General features: G+C 35.6%; 1 protein-coding gene across 2 annotated transcripts; it reads left to right on the top strand.

Moving 5' to 3' along the window:
- Positions 1-21,950, top strand: LOC128559972 (uncharacterized). Of its 2 annotated transcripts, XM_053553283.1 has the most exons (5): positions 1-333; positions 766-996; positions 14,908-16,744; positions 17,976-18,113; positions 21,005-21,950. In XM_053553283.1, exons 3-5 carry the CDS (start codon positions 14,914-14,916, stop codon positions 21,142-21,144), a joined length of 2,109 nt encoding a protein of 702 aa, XP_053409258.1. In that variant the 5' UTR covers positions 1-333; positions 766-996; positions 14,908-14,913; the 3' UTR covers positions 21,145-21,950. The 2 variants fall into 2 exon arrangements, with proteins under 2 accessions (XP_053409258.1, XP_053409259.1); XM_053553284.1 differs by lacking the exons at positions 1-333; positions 766-996 and adding an exon at positions 12,609-12,866.
- The last annotated feature ends 4,233 nt before the right edge of the window (positions 21,951-26,183 follow it).

Genomic DNA, 26,183 nt, shown 5'->3' with positions numbered 1-26,183 from the left:
TTTCTGGTTCGGCAATATTTCACCCACGTTTGCTGAAGATTTCTGATATCGTCATCGACATTGTCGACATCATCATCTCCTTCATCATTATCATTATCATCACACTCATGTTTACAACAGCTGCAGTCCTGTAGTATTATTGTAGAATCAACAGTGTAACACTTTGACGGGATCAGGCTATGTTTAATCAAGGATGGCTTTTAATGCTTTATTTGCAAATTTTCAGAGGATGTAGCACGACGCAAAAGCAACACCTGAAAATACCAACTGACTGTAATGTCACACCTTGGGATTTATGTATGGGTTATACTAAAATACAATGTCGGGGAAATTGTATCCTTTGTATGTCTAAACACTCGGTCTCTTTTTCATAAACAGATGACGGGACAAGTTTATTTGTTATGTTATTTAGAGAATTTAACGGTGCCCCTTGTTCCGTTCACTGAGGTGTCACTAAGATAGGCATTTCAGTTAAAGGCCTAAAAGTTAGATAATATATCGCCCTCATCTTTAGCACGATACAGCTTTACTTAATCTTATAATGCTTAAAGTTTGTCATAATTTTTTTAATTGGTTGAAAATAAATAGTGTCGTCATCAACAGCTATGTTTCTCTCCAAAGTTTTCATGAATTCTAGTAACTGTATAGATGGCGTTCTTTTCTGTACTTCATCAACAATTGATATCAAGCCTGTATCATTCTGTTTCAAAATTTGTCAATTGTTATGGCACTGCAAGTATTAGTACGTTCCTTAGCTTTTTATAGCGCTCGATCTAAATAAGCAACATTCTTAACCCAGACTTCTGTATGCCGGCATCACCCACACTACATCAGCTGGGGAATGTATGTCCTGTCTCATACTGGGTCATACCAGTAGTCGAGTGACAGCAAAACTCTTTAAGGATGCAGCAGCCGGAATGATTCATCTCTGTTTTTTCCTTAAAAATACAGAAAAATCACAGTTTCTTCACAGAGTTTTTTCCAGATGTTCCACAGGTGAGCGACCTAGGGACATTTGATCCTCTTGTTAACTATCTTTGCCTCAAGCTGTAGACAAAAATAGAATATTATCAAAGATTTTGGCTGAATATATGGCATGTTTGAAATAAAAATTGATAACGTATTTCGTAACAACCTGCTTTCTATAAATGCACGCCATGCCCCACCCCGTTGTAATTTAATTTAAGCCAAATCTAATATGGTAACCTACAAATTTTCTCTTTTGTTTAGGTAGACGTAAGCAAATGCATGTGCAGGGTTTGATTTAGTTCTATTAGGTGAAACTCAATAAAATAGCAGAAATACCAACTTAAGATTGACAAAAACATGAAAAAAACAACAACCGGTCCGCTGAACAACTATTTTTTTTTTTTACAAAATCATTTTTTTTATTTCTCTGTGCATGTCTCCACTAGAAATATTGTTTTCTGCTATAAAAATGCTTAGATTACAAATTTGTACTAGTTATTGCTTTTTACTGAAACACATGGTAGGAGTATGGAAATTTTGAAAAATGTTCAAAATAGCATCATATCTGAGGACAAATAAAACTGAAACAGTACTGGTAACCTGGCATTTTTATTTCATTTTTCAATACGTCATAACATAATCTTGTAATACAGAACATTTCATTAAAATCTATTATTGTGGAAAAAAAAAATGACGAAACTGCCGCGAGTGTCTTTAAAAATACTAATCCCCAATGATAACGTGAGTCCCGCCGAAACTCGAGTCATGATATCTGATAAACTGCTTGCACATTACTGACAATTCTATCACGACCTGATTTGTTTTCCTATTAAACAAAGAAGGCTGAAAACTGTGTGTTATAATTGAACAATTCATTTTTTATGACCTCATAATTATTAAATCATAGCGTTAGACGGCATAGCGGTGCGCTGGAAAAGAAATCCGGCAAATAGTTGATGGATATTGTCAAGGACGTACATAATAATCCTTGATAACGTGTTAGAATATAAATAATATATCTCAAACAGTGACTTGCGCGCGAATAAAATCACTGTTTGTCGTTCAGATGCGTATATTATATCATATATAATTCCTTCGTATCTAAACTCCAAACAATGATTTTATTCAATGACAAATGGGATATATTATTTCTTAAGTAAATATTAGTAATTGTTTCGTTTAAACTATTCAGTTAGTATACGGCAACATAGCTCAGTCGGATAAAATGCAGATTACAATTGGATATGTTTTGTGAGTTTGAATCATCTGAGGATTCTTTTCAGATTTTGTTTTGTTTTTCCTATTCGTTTTCACTTTTGTTCTTCTTTTGCGGTTTGTTTGTGCATATATATATGCCTTTATGTAACATAATATTATGTTCATTATTCGCTTAAGTACATTCATTTAATTGATATCATCTTTGATATGATGCTAAACCTTTCTGCTTTGCCAAATTAGCTTTAAATATTCCTCAGTCGTGTTGTTATACAGAACTTAACGAAGCAAAAATAAAATGAAAATTATTTGTCGAACCCACACAGCAAAAGATTCGTTTAACATGGACAGTATGCTATTTGTCATATGAAAACTAGAAATATTTAGATTATAATATATATGATGTTAGAAAATTGTTGTTCTATTCGTACCATAGTGGTTGTTACCTAAAGAAAATCATGCTAATTTCCCTAGTCAACAGACAAGTCTATAAATTGAACTAAATTTATAGACTTGTCTGTTGATTAGGGAAATCAGCATGATTTACTAAGTGTTACACTATCGTACCAAATAACGGACCGTTCCATTATTAAAAGTATAAAAACATCGCTGACCTCAAAACCGAACTATTTTTATAGGTCTAAAGGAATGTAGTAAATAAAATACAACATATCAGATTGCCCATGTCAAAATTGAGACAGTAGAAATGTAGATAAAGACTGATTTCAATATAATATAGAAATTGTGTCAATGTTCTCCTGCTTTATTATGCGTATCGAATACTTGTTGAGGCTAAACGGAAACTTGAAATAAATATATGTCAAGTCATGAAATTTGAGTCAAGGATGAATAAAATCTAACCGTATTCATAAAAGTGCGTATGTCATGATTCGCTCTGATTGAATTTTATTGCGAAGTTTTACATTTTTAAAGATATAATTAATGCTTTGGTTAGGGACAATATGACTTGCACCAACACTTTGGAACAGAACGCACAACAGCATTTAACAGACAATAAAGGTCGACAGTTGATAAACCAGGATCTCAACCAAAAATTGTCATGTCTTTGCTATCAGAGTGCACACTCGCACACCCCTAAAATAATTCCGGCGATAATACCTATTTGACAGCCTAATGTTTAGACAGCAGTTATTTAGACAACATCGCTTCGCTCGGTAAACTTGATTTCAGTAGTTTTTATAAAATTTGCTGAAGTGACGGGCTCTCACGACAATCATAAAAAGCTATCAGCTATATATTTGAAAAATTGACAAATGGAGAAAAAAAAACTATCAAATATTCCTGCTCAGACAATGGATACTCAGACAATGTCAACTATACGCCAACTATTTTCATCCCGGATACGCCTGTGGTTATAAGTTTTATGGTACTAATTTATATTTTTGGGTATGCCGTACGGCCCGCTGAAGAAATGTTTTACTTGTGGGAAGTGTTTTATCACACTGATGGCATTTGTATTTCTGCTTTCGGTAAACACCGGCCTTAAACCGTTCCGGATCCACAGTACTCGTCTTGGTGCCCATATGTTATCTCAGCTACTCCAACCAGCTCCATATAAATTTTGAGTTTTCAAAAAATAATAAGTGTACAAGAACCTCTGCCAAAACTTTTTGCCTACTTATATAGTTATGAAAAAAAATCAATTCAAATATCTCAAAATATTTCAATAGTGCACACAGGTCAAACAGTCTGTGTATTTACTACCAATGTAGGCCTACTACATTGATCGACCTTTTAAGCAATTAAATACGGTGTTCATTTAGGGCCAGCGCCTGCTCCCTGTGAACGCGAAGCGCAAAGGTACGACGGTACTTTGGCAAAGCGCGACAGTACGATGGCGAAGCGCGACAGTGCGATGGTGACAGTCCGTCGTACTGTCGCGCTTCGCCATCGTACTGTCGGGCTTCACCATCGTACTGTCGCGCTTCGCCATCGCACTGTCGCACTTCACCATTATAGTGTCACCCTCGTACTGTCGCGCTTCGCGGTCGCACCGTCGCGCTTCGCCATCGTACTGACGCGCTTCACCATCGTACTCTCTCGCTTCGCCATCGCACTGTCGCGCTTCATCATCGTAGTGTCACCATCGTACTTTCGCAAATCACCATCTTTTCTCTGTTTACATAAGGATTGCATTTAACTAAACTCTGTATTGTATAGTATTGTCAACTCTGTCCAATGGTCAAATAATTGGAACGCTTTTCGGCACGGGTATTATTGAAATGAATATCACCAGACCTGATGTGATTTAATGAATATCACCTGGACACTATTATTCAAACGAATATCAACCGGGTGCTATTCTATTGAAAATTCCCTGGCAGAGTGTCACTCAAATGAATAGAATCTGGTATGATGATATTAAAAATATATCATACCTCATACCTTAATGTTGTTTGAAATATACTATTAAAATAGTATAATTGTATTAATTGGTCGTCTATGGCTATTTTACATTGTCTACTTGGGGGATAATAAAATGAATATCAACCGGTAGGGTGTCACCCGACCGAGTGTTATTTATGAACAAAATATTATTCAAATTAACCTATTAGTGGAAAAATAAATGATAATGTATTTACATGTACTTAATTGTTTTGTGAAAAAATCAGCTCTTATAGTTCAAGCCATGAAACGTTAAAAGTATATATTTACAGGTAAAGATAGTAAAAATACACTCTTGTATAAATTGTATTTATAAAGCTTTAGGGTAAATGTTATACAAAGTGTTAATAAGGTCTAGAATACAGTTGTTGGTTTCCGCTTAACCGACCGACACTGACCCTAAAGTTTTAATTGAAGAAAGGTATTGGAAAATATGTAGATTTATGTTAAACTCAACTCATCTCAAATAGTTTATTGCATTAAACATACAATTATATGCTTATAGCAAACAAGATAAACAAGATATTTAGTAGGTAAGTCCAAACTAAGTGAATTATTTTGCGGATGTTTGACAGGAAGACGACAGTACGATTGCGAAGCGCGATAGTACGATGGTAATACTACGATGGTGAAGTGCGACAGTGCGATGGTGAAGCAGCGACAGTGCGATAGCGAAGCGCGACACTATGATAGTGAAGAGCGACAGTACGATGGTGAAGCACGACAGTACGACGGACTGTCACCATCATACTGTCGCGTTCACCATCGTACTGTCGCGATTCGCCTTCGTACTGTTGTGTTATCACCATCGTATTGTCGCGCTTCGCAATCGTACTGTCGTACCTTTGCGCTTCGCGTTCACAGGAAGCAGGCGCTGGCCCTTATGGAAAACCGTATGTAAAGCTACTACGTAACAAATGGGATATTTTAGAGGTTAATACTTGATTGTCCGCCGCCAATACGAAATAACTGCCTGAAGAATGGCATAATTGTCTGCGGAGGGGCGCGGCGGGGGCGGGTCCGGGGTGCTGTAGACGTTGTTTCTTTTTAAATAAAAGTCTAGTTTCCATACTTTTACTCACTGTTTATAAAAAAGCTACTGACAAATACGGTAGCCAAATGAACACTAAAGGAATTTGTTTTAAATTAAATCATAGATATTATACCAGATTTATATAGCGTCCTTTCCATGATAAACACGTTCAAAGGCCTGGATAATCTGACTGGTCTGGCACTCAAATTCTTTAAAAAAAATGACTTACAATGTTAATCTCGAATCAATTATACACAGTTTTGCCTTTGTGCTTAGATATTTCGTTTTATGACCTTCAGTTTACTTCTTTCCCTACATTTTACTCTCGGTGATATATGACCTTTTTGTGTCGATTGTCGAAAAATCTAACTCACTACATTTCATGCCATTCATAAACAAAACCACATAGATTTTCTAGAGATAAGTGAAGGAAAAAAATGTAGTTGTGTCTGGTTTTATCTTTGAGTTCCTGTCATATGAATTTAATTGCTATCCAAACCGTTACATATATTAAATCCAAACCGTTTACTGTTCTCCGATTGCTCGTATCCAAACCATTACATACTTGATACTTCTGGCTGACTCCAGACCGTATTTGTAGAGAACATACTCATCTTCAGTTTTGAGACCAATGACTACATATGCAAAAACGTTTTTCCTTTCTTCTTGACTACTTTTCCAGATGATATAATTGCAAGAATGTTTATAACACCTTTTTAAAGTTTCGTTTTCGCTTCTTCGTTGCCATAATCTGCACGTTTTTATCGCTGGAATGCTAGTAACCAGGCAGTATTGACTCCCTCTAAAGTTGTTACCGTTACGGCATTGTATTGGGCTAATAAAGACTAAATTGAGAAACTTTATTCACTCCTGAAAATTGTTATCAATATTAAACGAGTATTGTATTGTGGTGTACAATTAACATTGAAAATAAGTAGGACGTTTTGGGTATTTAAACATGTATTGACTGCGTCATGTATTGTATTACCATATATATGTGAAAGGTCATGTTTATACATAAAATAACAACTCTTTTATATGTTGGCATTGAACCGAGAAAGGTTACGATCTGTTTTTATTAAAAATGTAGAGCAAATCGAATAACCTGTGGTTTATTAAAAAGAGTTTAACAAAGGTTTCAAGGTTTAAAATTTATTGGCATATCGACAATATAAATTGCCTTTGGCCATTTAAATTATTAAAAAAAAATAGACAATTATTTTGGTACTAGTATAACTATTGAAAACGTGCTGCAAGATATATATTTGTTTACTATTTAACGAACATCACCAAGTCACATGTGCAGATATAGCATCCGGACAAAATGTTCAGCTACCAATTTATCATGATTTATTTGAAATGGACTAGTTTTCAACATTTTGCTGTTTGCTTGTCAGTAAACCGTTTTAAATGATTTAAACTAACATCTTCAAAACTGTAAAAGTGTTCGTTTATTCAACGGACAATTCAAGCAACTAGCGTCAGTACACGATAGAAATGAAAGCACAAAATAAAAACATTATCATAAAAAGCGTGAAATCTGATTTATAAAATAATACAGGAATAAAAGCAATATCGATAGAATAACATTAGATTGACTCAGCCTGATAAATAAAAATGGTCTGAACTGACTTCGAATCTGTAGTAACTCGCGCAGAATTCGGAGAGCTTATCACAACAGCACCGTGTCTTTGGTTAACTAAATAGGTTATTTAAGTAATGTAGATATCTTAAGGCTACGATTATAGCGTTAAAGTAAACAAAAACCGCCGTAAAATATTGGTGGTGGCTAATGGGTACCACATCAAAACTTACGAACAATAAAACATATAGACTACGAAAACAAAACTAAGAATACTGCGAAGCAATGACTTGGAACCATCAGTAACAAAACGCTGCTAGGGAGTTTAAATGGTGCACCGAAATTCATTCTTAATCATTAACCTGTCCCAGTGTTACAAGACAGTGTAAGCAAGTGAATGAAGTATTGCCATGCAATACAAAGTCCCCTACTGGAAGGCACCTAATTGTTTCTACTGCAGTATAAAATAATGAACGGATATATGTCAATGATGTATAAACAATATTGTACTATATATACAATATGTTATAACAAAACACTTGGATTAAAATTTGCATACATAAAAACCTACAGTTGTTTTCATATTGAATTTGTTTGGCTAATTATAAAAAAGTTATCATGTAAGTTGTCTATAGTAACAACAAAGGGAAATTAATAAAAAAAAATCTATTATAAGTCCACACAAAACTCTTTACCAGGTAGAGATAGGTCAAAATATATCTAAAAATTCAATGTAACATGAATGTTGTACCAGAGAAAAGTGGTCTCGATTTTTTCCTACGGCCAGAAATAAAAAAGTAACAATATAATCTATTTACAGTAAAATGAAGGGAGGTAATTCTTAAAACAAGGGTGCCTCATGGCGATGAACATTTGTGCCAAGTTACATCAAAATCCGTCTATACATTAAGAAGAAATGCTCTGGACAAAGTCATTCTTAAATTTAACCTTTGACCTCTAAGTATGACCTTGATCTTAGACCTAGGGACCTGGTTCTTGCGCATGACAATCCACCTCATGGTGGTGAATATTTGTGCCAAGTTTCATCAAAGTCCCTCTATGCATGAAGAAGAAATGCTCCAGACAAAGTCATTTTTGTATCTGACCTTTGGCCTTTAAGTGTGACCTTGACCTTAGACATAGGACCCGAGTTTTGCGCATGACATGTCTCATCCAGGGGAATATTTGTGCCAACTGATATTTAAATCCTGTCTTGCATGACAAAGTTATAGACCGGACAGGAAAAAATCCTATTGACCTTGACCTTAAAGCTAGGCTTCTGGTGTTGCGCCTGACATGTCGTCTTATCATGGGGAACATTTATGCCAAGTAATATTGTAATCCCTTGATGGATGACAGAGTTCAGGACCGGACAGGTAAAAAAACCCTATTGACGTTTGACCGCCAATTGTGTCCTTGAACTTTGAGCTAATGGTCTGGGTTTTGTGCGCGACATGTTGTCTCATCATGGGGAACATTTGTGGCAAGTGATATTCAAATCCCTTCATGGATGGCAGAGTTATGGACCGGACAGGAAAAAAGCCCTGCTGATCTTTGACCCCAAATTGTGACCTTGACCTTTGAGCCAAGGTCCGGGTTTTGCGCCTGACATGTTGTCTGATCATGGAGAACATTTGTGCCAAGTGATATTAAAATCCCTTAATGAATGACAGAGTTATGGACCGGATACGAAACAGACCCTGTTCATGCCATGGTAACATTTAACTGCTAAGTGTGACCTTGACCTTTGAGCTAGGGGTCTGAAAGTTGTGCACTACACATTGTCTTATTATGAAGTACATTTGTGCCAAGTAATATTAAAATCCCTTCATGGATGGGAGAGTTATGGACCGGACACGAAACAGACCCTGTTCATGCCATGGTAACATTTGACTGCTAAGTGTGACCTTGACCTTTGAGCTAGGGGTCTGAAAGTTGTGCACAACACATCGTCTTATTATGAGGTACATTTGTGCCAAGTAATATTAAAATCCCTTCATGGATGGGAGAGTTATGGACCGGAGAGGAAAAAAGCCCTGTTGACCTTTGACTTCCAGTTGTGACCTTGAACTTTGAGTTAGGGGTCCGGATCTTGCACATGACACGTCGTCTCATCATGGAAAACATTTATGCTAAGTGATATTAAAATCCCTTAATGAATGACTGAGTTATGGACCGGACACGAAACAGACCCTGTTCATGCCATGTTTATATCTGACTGCTAAGTGTGACATTGACCTTTGAGCTAGGGGTCTGAAAGTTGTGCATGACATATCGTCTTATTATGAGGTACATTTGTGCCAAGTAATATTAAAATCCCTTCATGGATGGAAGAGTTATGGACCGGACAGGAAAAAGCCCTGTTTACCTTTGACCTCCAATTGTGACCTTGACCTTTAAGCTAGGGGTCCGGGTCTTGCGCATGACACGTCGTCTTATCATGGGAAACATTTATGCCAAGCAATATTAAAATCCCTTCATGGATGACAGAGTTATGGACCGGACACGAAATTGCGGACGGACGGAAGGACGGACGGACTGACGGAAAAGCGCATTCCTATAGTCTCCGAAACTGGTTTTCAACCAGTAGGGGACTAATAAAAGTTATCTCGTTTAAATCTTTATTGCGTTTAATACATGTATTAATATAATTGCTGTACAAATATACAATACTAATTAATGAGATTATAGCATTAGGCTCCGGCGACAAGTTCTGGCAACGTTTGTAAACTAAACGCTCCTTTCCTTTACACGTGTAATTAAAGTGGCATTATGTGCATCTTACTGCAGTGATGAATGTTTTATAAAAGCAATTTTCGATTGCTGTGCATTAAAATGTGTTGAATTAACGATAATGCCGAATTAAAAGTTCTTTTCTTCAATCTTATATGCAGTGATCCCCTTACCTATATGTAGAGATTTCTGTGGCTGATTTAGGACATCTCGATATGTCTTCTACAATGGACTTTTGAAAGTTTTGTTTGTCGTTTTTGGCGTCCGAGCCAATGCGACAAAACCAAAATATCAACACGAAGAAACGAAAGAAAGAACACAACAGAACGAAACATTTCTTTTTTAGCGATCTTGCCTTTAACAAACATTTCGTTTTCACATGTTGTCGCACGCGCAAAGACGAAGTTGTGCTTACGCGGCTTCGTAGCACATTTCGTTGTGTCATCCTACAATGAAACATTTGATTTCGTCTATACGTGCGCGCCTACACTCCAAACGAAATCTTTATTAATGGCGCGTATGTTATCTCGACAGAACGAAACATCTCATTTCATCTTGGCGTTAAAGGGAGAGTTAAACGACCATTGCGAAAATGACTAGGTTTATACACTTTATATATATGTTTTATATGATAAATGAAAATAAATGAATCTTTGAAGATTTTAGGTAAAATTCATAAAGCGTAATACTTCAAAAGAAGGTCGACATACTTCCTTTCATCAAAAATACCATAAAACGTAAAATTATATTAAGGAGGTAGGTTACCTTAATATTTGTGTGTGTGCACTAACGTGAGGATTTACGACAACGTTAAATGTGTATGTATATTTATTTTTCTAAAACTAAAATCATTAACCATTGTCCGATCTGATGCTTAATGGGTTAATAATGCGGAAAGAATGAATAAATTACCACAGAAACGCTACAAAACATCAACGTCATGACGTTACATGTCAGTAACCGCTCAATATTAATAGCTATTATCTTAAAAGTACGTAATTCTGAGAATTATTTTATTTGAACAGTTTTTAAACAGCCATTATTTGCCAAAATATTGTTAAGAGTCTTTCGCTCTGAATAACGATCAATATTTTGCGGCTATTTTGTAGTTATATTGAAATGTTAACAGGAATGTAAGAAATTGGATGATGGTTACTGATGTTATTGGGAATATAGCTAGATAGATAGATAGATAGATAGAATTCTTTATCAACACCACACAGGAAGAAAGGTGAAGGGTTACTTATTACGGCCATTTACAAACAAAAAGTGGGGCGTTCGATTTGTAATACATTTTTTCCTGTTTCCATTGATAATTTGGTACTATTTTTTCTTAAACTATGCTCTTAAATTGATCTATATATCTAAAGGTAAATTTCAAAGGCGTTGACACTGGTCTATTTAAGGAACATAGCTTCAGCTTTTTATCTGTATTCCAACACTAGCCATGTGAACAATAATTGCAAGCACAATGATTTTTCCAAAAACAGGTCAGTTGAGAAGTACTACTGTAAGTATTTTAAGCTTTGAAATTTGTTTAGGTAAATGCAAATTACACGAACATATTACTTACTTTAGAAATAAAATATTTTGAAGCTATTGTAATTTTATTTAAACTTTTTCAAAGAAATTACGATAAAAAGTGAGATATAAGATATATTTAAAAAACCTCTTTTGCCATGGTTACTTTATTAATAAACGTTAAGATTAATAGGGTATCATGTAAAGTGTTGAGTATTCTGCTAATGATATTACCCTAATATTCGACGTTGATTATAAAAAGAATGGCACTGAAGCCGTCAAAAAACATGTTATCATGCACAGTTGTTTAAAAATTAGAGAAAATGAGTTACCATGGAAACACGAGCCCTGCGACATACACATTTTAAGCTTACTTTAGAAAGCTAGCGCACATACTTATAAAATTATCAACTACGCCGACCTACGGTTAACAGTGAAACCGAAATACACTCAAAAGTGTTAAATATCCGTATTCTCCTTCTTCTTTCGATATAAATTGAGCCGTGCCATGGGAAAACCAACATAGTGGGTATGCGACCAGCATGGATCCAGACCAGCCTGCGCATCCGCGCAGTCTGGTCAGGATCCATGCTGTTCGCTAATAGTTTCTCCAATTCAAATAGGCTTTAAAAGCGAACAGCATGGAGCCTGACCAGACTGCGCAGATGCGCAGGCTGGTCTGGATCCATGCTGGTCGCATACCCACTATGTTGGTTTTCTCATGGCACGGCTCAAATACCTTTGGAGGGTCATGTACTTCAAACATGGATAAAACTTGTACTCAAAGGGACAGTGATAAACGAATTTGAGATAGTAGCAGCTAAAACATTAACTTACACGAAATACAATAAATCGCTACGGTTCAACTAATTTGAATTTACCCTTGTAAAAAGGTGACCTACCTCATTAACTGCGTGAAATTATATTCAATATATGAATATGTTACACATAGTATTATATATATCACCTGAAACATGTTTATTTTTTAGCAAAGTCATCCTGTTTTTACATTTTCATGGTGAGCGGGACTTTTAACATCTATAGAGCAGTTTGGGCGGAATAATATAAATTGTGTTTGAACAGTTCTTATTGGCTAATAGATATATTCTTAAACAGTTATATTAGAATAAAAATGTATCATTTGCCATTTCTTTTTCTGCAGATTATGTAAATAAATTGGTAAAAGAACATTGACAAAAACGTATCATAGATAAAGTGAAACGACGTGAAAGATGACACGACGAATTCGATACCAGTCTTTATTGATATAGAGCTGTATACAATTTCTCATAAATATATGCTTTAACAATAGTATTTACCGTGCCTTTTTTAACTATATAACCCATTGTAAGCGAACAGTCAAACATGATACTTAACGCAATTTAGTTGAGATTTTTCTGTTCCGAGGTAAGTGCAAAAATTTAAACTATTTAACAAATATTAATGCTAATTCATAAGTTTTTATAAGATGCTGAATGTGGAATTTTTATACAAGAACATAAATCGGAATAATTATTAAATAAACCTTAATGCGACTGGCACATTACTACGAATATTTTTGTGATAATGGTAAATTGAGGACAGTAACGGTAGTTTGATCAGGTATTAAAATGGCCGAAAGGGCCTCCAAGGCTGTAGGGTTAACGCACGTTTTTTTGTGTAACAACATCTGCAGAATCCCAAGGGATTGGTTGGTGCACGAGCCCGTAGGGCGAGTGCACCAACATAGCCCGAGGGATTCTGCAGATGTTGTTTCACGAAACAAACGTGTGTTATCGCTATTCTTGCATAAAACATAACTAAAGTGCTGGAAATATCGAAAAAACAAGACTATTCAGCTGACATTAGCCGATCGAAGTCGGCCGTTTCAGGTTGTTATGGACACATGTTTTATTTATGCATTTCCAGGGCATACAGAAACAGTGCATATCTTATACATGTCGAACGGACATTCTTGTTGTGGTAATTTCTTTAATATTAAATATATGTAAAATGACTCCCCCTTTTTCCGATATATCGGTAGGAAGTTTAGCTTTAGAGGCTCGGAATTATGAGAAAAGGGCATCCTGTCTTTACGCAATTTGCAGGTGAGGTGCCGACAGAACACAGTTCTGCTTGGTTTAAATTAATAGTCTGTCCCTTACGCTTTTTAAATGTAAATATTGTCGTATAATAGAAACTGGTATCGGTACCTATATTCTTCATGTCGTTAAATGAAATCTCTAGGCCTATAACTAGAAAATTTTGCTTTGCACCCCACCCCATCGCGATCAAAGTTTGATAAACACAAAAATTTGAATTTTTCCAACATAGATATAATCAACTTAGATTGGATTTATAAACTCAAACATGGTTGGTGAGATCTACAGATAAATTGAAAAATATATAATAAATACCTTCTGTTCATCAAATGTTCATTAACTATGGAAAAATCCTTCAAACTTTACGCTTCGTCATGTTTATGCTTTACATTACACACCATTACTACATCAGTAGACTGAATAGATGTGTAAAGTAGACACAAACATTTTTCAAAAGTTTTAGTGTAAGATTTAAAGTTAGCATGTCAACTTTCTCGACTCAAATTAATTTGGAAAACGAAATTGAATTTTTGTAAATGTTGTTTGCCTATCATTTTCAGGGATTAAATCGCCGCGGCGTGTAAACTTACTTCGAGTCAAATACGCGTAATAATACAATAATAAGGAACGTCAATGCAGTCGCGTATCAAGAGAGGTAGCGCTTATTACAAGTTAAAGTAAAGTTAGGTTGAAAAATGATATTTTTAATAAAAATGCAGATGAAAATATTTCATAAATCTCGGACCTTTCGGCTTCGGCCAAAATTGATTTGGGATCCATAATTTAATTACGTTGGACCCGCAACAGCATATTCAAAACGTTCACCAACAGCGCGTGCTCACGAGAATCTCCTTGTTTGTACACGTTTTTTCCCTGTTTGTGCATGCCCGAAATCGGCAAAAAACAAAGGTTTTATGCAAGAATGAGTGGTTATGGTATCTGACTTCAAATCAACTTTCCTCTTGTCATTGTGGGTTCGAAACCTCGCTTAAAGTTTAGAATACTGTCATTAGAGGAAGTCATCCAGGTGACATAAGGAAGGTTGCATGTATTACACAAGAGCCCGCCCGTGCCTAAAATATTGCTCGGAGAGGCACCTTCTTTCACAAGGAAAAGCTGGAAAATTCTCGTATTCTATAATTGTGTCGGTGTAATGTTTAAACCAATGGCCGACGGTGTTTTTATTTGTGAAGTATTTTTAAAGAACATCTGTACAGGTTGTAAGATAATGATGTTAAACTTGTCTGTGGCCAGTTTATAGTAAATATACATCTAAAAATGTCAATCTGCATTCGGGAATAAAATTGAAAGACCTCGTTCCAAAACACTTATATTGGACTGCATTTTAATGTTGTTTACCCTTTCAGATCAAAATGTCACTTATCCAGTTCTCCAAACAAACGTGTAGATTATTTCTGCTTTTTATCATTCCGGGAACGTTAAGTGATGGGCATGGTAGTATGGGTACCTGTGATATGGACGCTACAACTTGCGAGTTTTTTCTTGACGTTCAATTATGGCTGCCAATGCGGAAAGGCGTTAACCAGAAGGTATACATAAATGAAACTAACGGCAAACTGTACCTGCATGGCGGTGACCCTAACGTGACAATAGATCCAGATGACGTTGTTCTTGCTGATGGATCAAAACATGAAAGAGTTTTGTATTTGTTCAATAAAACAATGCCTGGACCAACACTGACTGTCTACGTGAACCAAGAAGTTATTGTTCATGTGAAGAACAATTTGATAAGTGATGGAATCTCGGTTCATTTTCACGGAATCGAGATGCGAGGTACTCCATGGATGGACGGAGCAGCGTTCATTACCCAGTGTCCAATATTACCTGGTCAGACATTTACGTATAGATTTAGACCGAACCGAAGTGGGACTTACTTCTATCATTCCCATACTGGAACACAGATAAATATGGGTCTGTCTGGAGCATTTATTGTTAAGGAAAAGCAAACTGACAATACTGAGGAACATATTATATTTGTACAGGACTACAGTAATGAACAAACATCTGATGAAGTCTTCACAAGAATGTATTTGGGGGACATTAACCCCGACGGCGTCCCGCTTAGGCCTTCTGGGAAAATTGATGGTACTCTCGAAACTTTAGTAGATTTTAAATCCTCATTAATAAATGGTAGAGGTAGAGTGTTTGACTCACAAGGAGGAGAATTAACGAAAACGCCTTTAAGCGTCTTCATGGTAGAACATGGGAAACAGTACAGATTTAGGGTGATTGGAGGAGGCTTTGGTATTCAGCACAAAGTGTCCGTTGATGGTCATAAGCTGAAGCTCATTGCCGCCGACGGCCTAGATGTGGAGCCAGTAATTGCAGACTTTTTTATCCTGCACAGCGGCGAGAGATTCGATTTCATTATTCAGGCTAATGAAACGGCCAGTAACTACTGGATTAGGGCAGATACATTACAACCAATTAAAAACTTAGCCGGATATGCAATTCTTAGGTACGAAGGATCCGAAGAAGTCGATCCAATATCTAGTATCAATATGTGCAATGAAAGTATCCCATGTACTGTTGTTAATTGCCCTTTCGAAACGTATCCAAACTGGAACTGTGTACATATTGATGAAATGCATTCCAGTAACAATGATCCTGCGCCATTAGCAACCTCGGCAAATTTTAAAGAATTCTTTGTTAATATGGCTGGAGCACTTGGTGAAGACGGTGTAGTATATTTACACATGAATGGAATTAGTCTAAAACTGCCAACAGTGTCTGCTTTAACACAACCCAAAGAGCTTACTGGACTATGTGGCAAATGCATGCCTAATAAAGTTTGCTTTTGTAACAGACCTCTTAATGTGGACTTTGGAGACGTTGTGCAGATAAACTTTCTGAGCCGTGGATTTTTGAACGTTATTAATCATCCAATCCATATACATGGGTATTCAGTTCATGTGCTAAAGGTTGGTTATCGCCAAACAAACGCAAGCTTTGCTAATTTAGGAGATAACGCCGATATTAACTGTCCTGGGCAGTGTTACTCCAATGCATCCTGGGCAAATGAAACCTGGAAAGGAGGAAATATTCCCGGTGTGGATCTAACTCGGGCACCGCGCAAGGATACAATAACAGTTCCGGCTGGTGGCTATGCAGTCGTTAGATTTGTAGCAGATAACCCTGGACTTTGGTATATTCACTGCCATCAAGAATTTCACAGCAAATTTGGTGAGGAAATGTTTACTTTATATTAACATATCATATTATATTTTTAAGCGATCGGATATAGGATTTTACTTCGGTATACCAGCAAACCTTACGTTTATCATGGTATTTTTATTACATACAAAAACTTTAAAAATCTTCTTTTCAGAAACAGCTGGAATGATTTTTAAATCATTCCTTGGGAGAGTGTATACCTATTTGTACTACAGCCGCCAGAGCTTTAAGCAGTAAAAACTTCAAACAGCATCTCCTCCTTAAGCTTCTGGTCAATTTTTTAAATCATTTAACAGAAATATGTCTTGTAGGACGCTTCACAAAGAATACACACAAGTCTGTAAACTTGGCCGCCAGAGACATGTAACTTAAAACGACATGTTCTCTTCAATCGTTGTTTACATTTTGATGACATTTCTCCATGATTTTTAGATGACTGTACGGCATTTGGCTGTTCATTAAACTTTGTAAAAAATAGTATTTTGCATTTAATTGTATTGAGGGGAGTGGTGCAAGAGTGGGGTAGTGGGAGTAGAAGGCAAGTTGCATTCTTTACAATAAAATCTATGTAGCTAATTGAGTTTGTATTGTATAAACATTAATTAAGATCTGATGTTTTTGAGAAGAAATACTTATTCATTTTCTAAAATTGAACAGTTCTGAAAAGAATAAAATGTATTTTTCTTCATAAGAAAATCTGAGATTATCAATTTGTTAGCAGAATCATGTTAGAACATAAGCTTTCCATAAGACTGAAAACCTACTCAGTTCTTACTCTCCATCGTATTGATATGCTAGTTTACTTTTCAGACTGGAACGAAGTTTCATTAAAACTTTTATATAGTGGTTCATATTGGTATATAGTGGAAACTTTAGAAATCTTCTTGTCAAAAACCGCTTACCACATTTCAAACAAAGATATTTTCCGTACGTGACCCTCCACCAGAATTGTTCAAGTCATCTGAGAAACTAACGTGAGCGATCTAGGGCTATCATTGCCTTCTTGTATATAAATACAGTGCATTGTGCGGATACATGCGGTAGTTAATAGTACACTGTATTCTTGTATACATTTATTTTTGTTGTTTGTCTAGAAATTGCAACACGTCTGATCATTGCATGTATCAAAATCTGCGGTGTCCATGGCACACGTCTTCCCGCTTGAAATCAGACATTAGAATATTTAAGTTTATCTAGTCTATAAGTACAGGGACTTAACTGCATTTTGAACGCTCTTCAGGTATGGGATTACTTCTGAACGATTCCTTTTCACGCATTCCGCCTCCCCCGGCTGGATTTCCAGAATGTAGAAGCTTTCCGCCTCCAGATTGGGTGGCCAATCCACCACAACCGACAAACAATGATGACGACTCAGAGGGTACTGTTAATAATTATTCATATATTTCATTCAGATGTTATACATGTATATATAAAGCAACATTAAATGCATGTATATCCATAATTCACAAGGTTTACTTTCCTTCTCTTTATTCCTTCTCTATATTTATCTGTAAGTTCTATTCCCCCTTTCATTTCTATATTCACTCTCTCTATTCCTTCTCTATAGATCTATTTATCTATTCTGTTTCTCACTTTCGTTTCTATATTCACTTTCTATTCCTTCTCTATATTTATCTATTCGTTTTCTATTATACAATTATCGACTTTTTCATAGGTTGATATCAGGATTTATCAACCCTCAAAAAGTTATATTCACCGAGCCGAAGGTGAATATAACTTTTTGAGGGTTGATAAATTCCGATATCAACCTATGAAAAAGTTGATAATTGTTTTATTACATCTATTTTTAGTCCAAATCAGGTTGATATTGGTTTTCCAAGTACCTACTTCGATCTATTTTTAATATCGTACTATTTATAACCCAAGATAAATTGATATGATATGTACTCATTACTTTTCAAACCGTTTTCAACCAGTCAGAGAAACAATAGAATACAGTCATGTAATAAATTTCATTATCATATTCATTCTATCTATCCCTTTGATCTAGTCTTAAATATTCTGTATTCCATTCTCTCTTTTTCTTGTTCTGAATTCCTTTTCTCTAATTCATCTCAACATTTCTATATCTCCTTCTCCCTTTCCTTCTCAATGATGCTTTATTTGTGACATCAAATATGACACTAGAAATGAAAAAATGATGGCGTCTTACGTTTCTTGCGTCAAACAATTCACAGTTTCAAACGAGAGTTCAGTCTTGGCTCAAATTTGTAGTCAAAATTGGTTGATATAATTCTAGATAAAGGTATATGTACATGTATACGATAAAAGGGTTATTCAAGCAGTACCCTGGTCTGCAATGATACTTTCGGCTGTCGTGGATTTTGCAAAGCGCCTTGTGGAATCCATGCCTGAAAAAATCAACTTCAAATGAAACATTGAAACTCAAAGTACTGTTAAAATAAGCATATGGTATAAAAATAATTGGAGTAAAATACATACTTTGGCGGTTGTCATTGATGTTAAATGCCATGTATAATACATAATTTAAGTACCGCTCATCGGTTGCATGGTAGAAGTTTTTATTTCAATATTCAAATATTCATATATACACGTTATAGTTCGATTCCTTTTAACGTCTGTCTGAATGACACCGTCGTTTACATGACTGTCAAATTGTTGAAAAACACGTTAAACCCGAACACACACACACACACGCACGCGCACGCGCACACGCACACGCACACGCACACACACACGCACACACACACACGCACCCCCACACCCCCACACCCCCACTGTCTAATGCATAAAAAGCTTAAATGTGTGACGAAAAGACTTTAAACTAATGTGGGTGTATGTGATCGGGCTCAACGTCTTTGTTCAACAATTTTTCAGTTACATAAACGACGGTGTCTGCTTGTAGCAGTAAGCACAATACCCAACTTTATAGTGCTGCCTCACTGGAATATCTCGTCATAGACACGTGGCATACCCACCCAGTCACATTATATTGACTCCGGGCTGACCAGATTTAACACTATTCTCTTAATGCTGAGCGTAAAGCGAGGAGGGGTACTAGTACCATTTTTTACATTTTTGGTACGACGCGGCCAGGGATCGAACCCACGACTTCCTGCAGCGAAACGGGCGCTGTATCACTAGGCTACAGAGGCCGTTTCCAAACTAATGTAGAAGAGTGGATTACATAAATACTTTACATTTTATATGAATATATAAAGTGGTGTGTCTCTTCCTAGAAATAATTTGGTACTATTTCTCGTGGCATCAGTGGAAACGCGATACTACATCGTGGCCATGAGGTAACTAACTCGTGGGAACGCGATACAACATTGTTGCCACGAAGTAACTAACTTGTTGGAACACGATACTTTATCGTGGCCACGAGGTTACTAACTCGAGGGAACGCGATACTACATCGTGGCCACGAAGTAACTAACTCGTGGGAACGCGATACTACATTGTGGCCACGAGGTAACTAAGTCGTTGGAACGCGATACCATATCGTGGCCACCAGGTAATGAACTCGTGGGAACGCGATACTACATCTGGCCAAGAGGTAACTAACTCGAGGGAACGTGATACTACGTGGCCACGAGGTAACTAACTCGTGGGAACGCGATACAACATTGAGGCCACGAGGTAACTAACTCGTGGGAACGCGATACTATATCGTGACCACGAAGTAACTAACTCATGGGAACGAGATACTATATCGTGGCCACGAGGTAACTAACTCGTGGGAACGCGATTTTATATCGTGGCCAAGAGGTAACTAACTCACGGGAACGCGATACTATATCGTGGCCACGACGTAACTAACTCAAGGGAGAGCGATATCCACTATCGTGGACACGAGGTACTAAAAGTAACTAACTCGTGGGGACACGATAATATCTCGGAGCCACGAAATACTAACTCAAGGAATGGAACGAGATAGAGTCTCGAGGCAACCAACTCGTAGTAACGAGATACTATCTTGTTCCAATGAGATAGTAGATAAAATGTTATTTGTATAAGGCAATAAAAAAACAAAACCGTTAGGCAAATACATTATGGAACATATAATAAATTTCTTCACAGATGTGTTAGAATAAAGTCGCTAATTATTAAAGAAATAATACATAGGTGTAATTATATATTTCACAGATTGTTGTGCGTTTTTGTGTGCTGCATCCTTTAAAAATTATCTAGCCAGTAACTAACTCTAGTATTACAGTTGGCATGTTAATTGTCCATCTTTACCGTCTTAACTTACTCAGATATTAATCAATTTGTTTCATTCAGTTGACAAGGCAGAAGAGAGGACGTTTTCCGAAGAAGAGTTTTGGGGAATGTTCGGAGCACTCATGTTTGTCATTTTGCTGCAGTTTATTTTGTTCATTATCTGTATGAACAGACATAACAAAGCTTCGGTGTCGTTCTAGTTGAAAATCAGCTGTACTGTCATGCACGGCAATATCTTGCGATGCACCGTCTGTTCCGTATATGCAGCATTGGAGTAGTTTGAGGTCGTTAAGACTCTTTCATTTTAGTTTGTTTAACATAATACAATGAGGAAAAAGTACGGGTTTGATTTCGATAATGTTTATAAACCGTGTGTATAATGATATATTTAACTTTTTCCCATTGTGAAAAATAAGCAAAATAAGTAACTTAAACCATTGACATAAACTTTGCCATTAAAATTCCGTTATGGAAATTTACGAAAATAATACATAACAGCGGAATAAAATTTTACGCAAATTTTGGTTTTTATTCAAATTACCACTGATTGAAAATCCTTACGTTCAATTTGTCAAACCATATTTTTTCAAAACATCAATGTATTCGAAGTAATTCCATCAAATATATTTATTCAGAACATCAATGTATTCCAAGTAATTATATTAAACCTTATTTATTCAGAACATCTGTGTATTCAAAGAAAATTTTTTAAACCGTATTTATTCAGATCATTTCTTAAACCGTGTTTATTCAGAGCATCAATGCATTCGAAGTAATTTTATTAAACTATATTTTTTCTAGATAAAATTAATGTTATATCGTCACCGTGCGGAATAGCTGCACAATTATGTAAATGTTTTAGCGCATATTCATTTTTTAAATTTACTTGTCACGTTGTTTTATATAATACTATACAACGTAACGTTTTATTTTATGTGTATATAGCTGATTAAAAAAAAATATATATTAATCATTCGTTAAAAATATTTAATAAACATTTATACGACTTTGTTTCTTTTTCATCTATGGTATCAACATTTGTTTTTTTTAATAAATTATAATTTAGTTTTATCAACTGTTTTGTCGTTTAAGGTATTGGACCCCTAATAGTTATGTTTAAAAATGGCATTTGCTTGGTACATTCTTAAAGTTGGCCGTGTTTCGCACTGTGTTGCAATTTTTAAACAACTTTTATAAATTTGTACATTTTCTTGTATTTTCTCAAGCTCAAGTAGAGACAAATTTCAAAGTGATGACCACTATTCAAAACGTTTGCAGAGAATTTATTTTGCCATTAATTTTGATAAAAGAAACATCAAACTATTGGTAAACAATTATAAATCACAAAATAAAACTGCCACTTTAATTTTTTCTAGAGTGCCTAAAGTTAACGGATTTAATGAGACAGAATTCTAACACCAATATTTAAAAATTATAGTCGAATCCTGCGGGTCTGTTTTGAATTTCGCCCACTTCATTCAAAAATAACATTGGGGCAGAAAAAAACTACCTACATTTTCCCACAATATGTAACATAAAGATTGAAGGCAAAATAGAGAGTGTTTTACCGCATATAACTTAGTAATTTTTTTAAAGATATCTAACTTTACCCCTTCTGTTTCAGAGGTAAATTCACTTTGAACAGAAGAAATCGTTTATCAAATGAAATTTTTCCACTTTTGTAAGATAAATCAATCATAGGTATTGAAAGAAGTAAAAACTTTCTAGAAAAAACGAAAATAAGGCATAAAAGTTTGGTCCAAGTGGGGCTTGAATCTACGCCGCCCCAACCCAACCCATAGAAATTGCAGTCAAGGTAGGTTTATGGTAGGAATTTAATACCCTTCCAAGAACTTTTCTCTAAATTTGTTAGAATTACCTCGTTATCATTCGAAATGAAATCTGTTTTGTCTGTTTCTAAAAGATGGACTATTCATCTAAGTATTTTTGTTTCTTTAGTTTCGTGTCGCACCGACACAGATATAGGTCATATGGCGACTTTTCAGCTTTTGGTGGGTGCGGCAGATTACCTCAGACACCACTTTGGACATTATTTGAAGTATGGAAATGGGGGGAGGGGGCGGGGGAGTGGAGTGGGGAAGCACCAACCTTCCGGAAAACCATTTAGAAAGTTGCCTCAAATGAAACAATTCTACACCCAAGAGAAGTTTTGAATCCACAGCTGTGAGGGGCAAGTGACCTTCACAACTCGGCCATGGAAGCCCATTGAATTATTCATATACATGTATCTATCACATGCCCATTAGAACATGCTGCATTTTGATTAAAACATACTTCATTTTAAAAGTGTATTTATCTCATTACCTTAGATCAAATGGTCCAATTAAGCTATTAATTTGACGAAGAAAATAGTAAACAATAACATCTGTGTATGTATTCAATATGCCCGTGCAGTAAAACGAACATGGTATATTGTTGGTTTTCAAGTTTCAACCGTCAGTTTAGAAAATGGCAATGTTATATAGGCCTACTTGCGGAGCAGTTAAAAGGTATGACCCCCCACTTTCAAAAAAAAACCTTTATTTATTTATTTGTAAATAATGTACTCCTTCGTATTACTAACACGTACTTGAAGATAGCGATGTCCTTCAAAGGGGGATTTTTTTTCAACTTAGTAGAAGCAAATTCAAAGGAAATATTGCACATTCCTTACAAAGTGTATCTCACAGAACATTTAAAGGGATATTCCATATTATTTGTTAGATTGCTAAGAAGACATTTTATTTCATTTGATTTGAATCATTCTTAAATTGTTTAGTTAGTTGTTATCAATAAGTGTAGGTTTATCTCAATTATAAAACTTTATTCTTATAACCTTGCAATCTTAATATTATTAATAATTTTATTTTGATATTCAGTTTTTGCACGCCTTATTTCCTTGGTAACTTGATTTCTTTTAGCCTTAAATCTATTCCAGGCATGTACTGTATTTTCTAACTTGGCTTGCCTATGTACGCGTTTGCGTTGGCGTATCAGTTTACGTATTTTTGTGTTCAGCCAAGGAACATCATTTGGGCGTATAGTTACTGTTTTGTTCGGAATAGACTTTTCGGCAGCAGTTTTTGTCGCGAATGAAACATCTTTTACTATTAGGTCCATATTGTCATTTGACAAGATGTTGTTCCAGTCGGTGAGTTTAAGAATGTCGCGAAAGTTATCGTAATTACCTTTATCGTTATTCCAAATATGTCTTTGAATGACGTAACTTTTGGTTTATTCAGAACAAGTACGACAGGACAATGATATCTAACTAAATCAGGTATTTAAACGGGTAAGCTACAAAGCTAGTAATTACACTGTTTATGTTTTTAAAATGCAAAGGTCAATTAAAGAAAATGAATGTTTGATAAAATGTGTTGGTTCGGTTATTGTTTGGTACATATTATACGAAGAGATAATATTAGTCATTTTGTTAGAATTATCGTCAATTTGATTACAGTTAAAGTCTCCAGCGAGAACTATGTTCTCTATTTGAGGGTTATAGGCCCAGTCAATACTTTCCTCTATTAGCAGCCAGTAATTGTTGTTAGAACTTGGTGGACTATAAAAACCACCTATTAAAATTTACTTGTTTTGGTGTTTTATTTCGACCCATAGAGCTTCTAGTCCGTTTATCGGTAGATCGTTTCGTATTTTACCATGTATGTCTTCTCGTACGTACATCGCAACTCCGCCTCCTGTTCTACCTACCCGATCACATCTTAAAGGAAGTTCAAAGTTTGATATTTTGAGCCTTTCATTGTCTACCTCGTCTGTTAACCAGGTTTCTGAAAAAATGAGGATATCATACTGTTGTGCTTCAATTTCAATAATGTCTAGTTTTGGTCGCAGACTCTGATTATTGAGGTGCATTATACTTAGTCCACTGTTCAGTTTTTGCATAGAGCTGTTTTAAATTAATGAACCTATTGACGAACTTCTTTCTGAAGAAGATTGGGTAGTAAGCGTATTTACTGGACCTGGGTTTGGGCGAATGTCTCCCGACAGCAGTATCAAATCAAGGATTCGTACCTTTTTTTTTTCAATCTTGTAATAAATTGGAAGAAATACTTAAGATTATGTGTAAAGCTCAAAAGTTCTGTGTCAATATAATTTAGGTCGAAAGAAACAGACAACGTTGCCAGATGTCGTACCGTACTCACTCGGTTATATTTAAGTGATAACGTCAAGTAGAAGTACATAGCGAGCAGCTACGGTACGACGAAACGCGTCGCGACATGTACGTACGGTAAGGCGTATAATGTAAGATAGAAAAGTCGGGACACGATCACACATCGGGACGATAAAAGCGACTGGTGGTTGCAGCAACATTCTTAAAGTGATGAGTTATTAAAAGAGATGTACTAAACGTTGAGAGGTTTTGCAGTGATATAAAAAAAATTAGCAAATAATTTGCATCATAGCAATGAAAAAAATTAGTGTTTAAGTTCAACTATTTTATAGCTTCCGAAGAGAAAAGCAAAGTCCATTACTGATGTTTACTAATTGAGCTTGAAGAGTTTGTACTATTCAATTGATAAATGACAGTGCAATAGAAATATGAAAAAAAGCTTCTTAAGCCAAATAAAGGTATGAATTTCAAGGAAAAGTTTGCTATTACAGGCTTATCTTTTATTTTTGTTTCTGAAATAAATTACATGTACATATACTAAATGTTATACCTCTTACGAACAACAACAAAAAACTGATAACACAAAGGTACATCGAGAACATCAATCAACAAACAATAATGTCACTATATATCACTAAAACAGGGGGAACCACTGTGTAAACATATTACAATTAACTATACATGTAATATTCCCCTTGTCAAAGATCAAAGCAAAACTATTATCTGTTCATTTGAGAATAAATTACATGAACTATTTGCCAATGAATTGTCTCTAAAAACGACAACAGAAAAATGATAATCAAGCTACGAAATAATCAATAATATTCCAATGTATCACTAGGCAGGGGAAACCATCGTGTTAGTATAAAACTCGTTACTATACATACATTATTCCCCTTCAGTTAGTGATTTGAAGAATGTAGATAAATTACCACCTGACTTATTTGATTTCTGGTATACTAAACGTGGCTATCAATCGAAAGAGCAGAAATACGTTGTAAGAAACAACACAATTTCAAATAAAATTTTCTCTAATTAATATGTTGCAAATGAACGTCACGCAATGGTTTGAACGATGAACGAAATGTTGTTGAAATCGTTGATTTC

This window comes from Mercenaria mercenaria, chromosome 10 (genome assembly GCF_021730395.1).
Source record: "Mercenaria mercenaria strain notata chromosome 10, MADL_Memer_1, whole genome shotgun sequence".
NCBI lineage: Eukaryota > Metazoa > Mollusca > Bivalvia > Venerida > Veneridae > Mercenaria > Mercenaria mercenaria.
The sequence above is the reverse complement of the archived record's forward strand: the minus strand, read 5'-3'. Positions and strand labels throughout refer to the sequence as shown.

Coding starts and splice junctions, on each gene's coding strand:
- LOC128559972 (XM_053553283.1), top strand. CDS start 14,914: ATGTCACTTATCCAGTTCTCCAAACAAACGTGTAGATTATTTCTGCTT. Junction 16,745..17,975: donor AGAATTTCACAGCAAATTTG/GTGAGGAAATGT, acceptor AACGCTCTTCAG/GTATGGGATTACTTCTGAAC. Junction 18,114..21,004: donor CAATGATGACGACTCAGAGG/GTACTGTTAATA, acceptor TGTTTCATTCAG/TTGACAAGGCAGAAGAGAGG.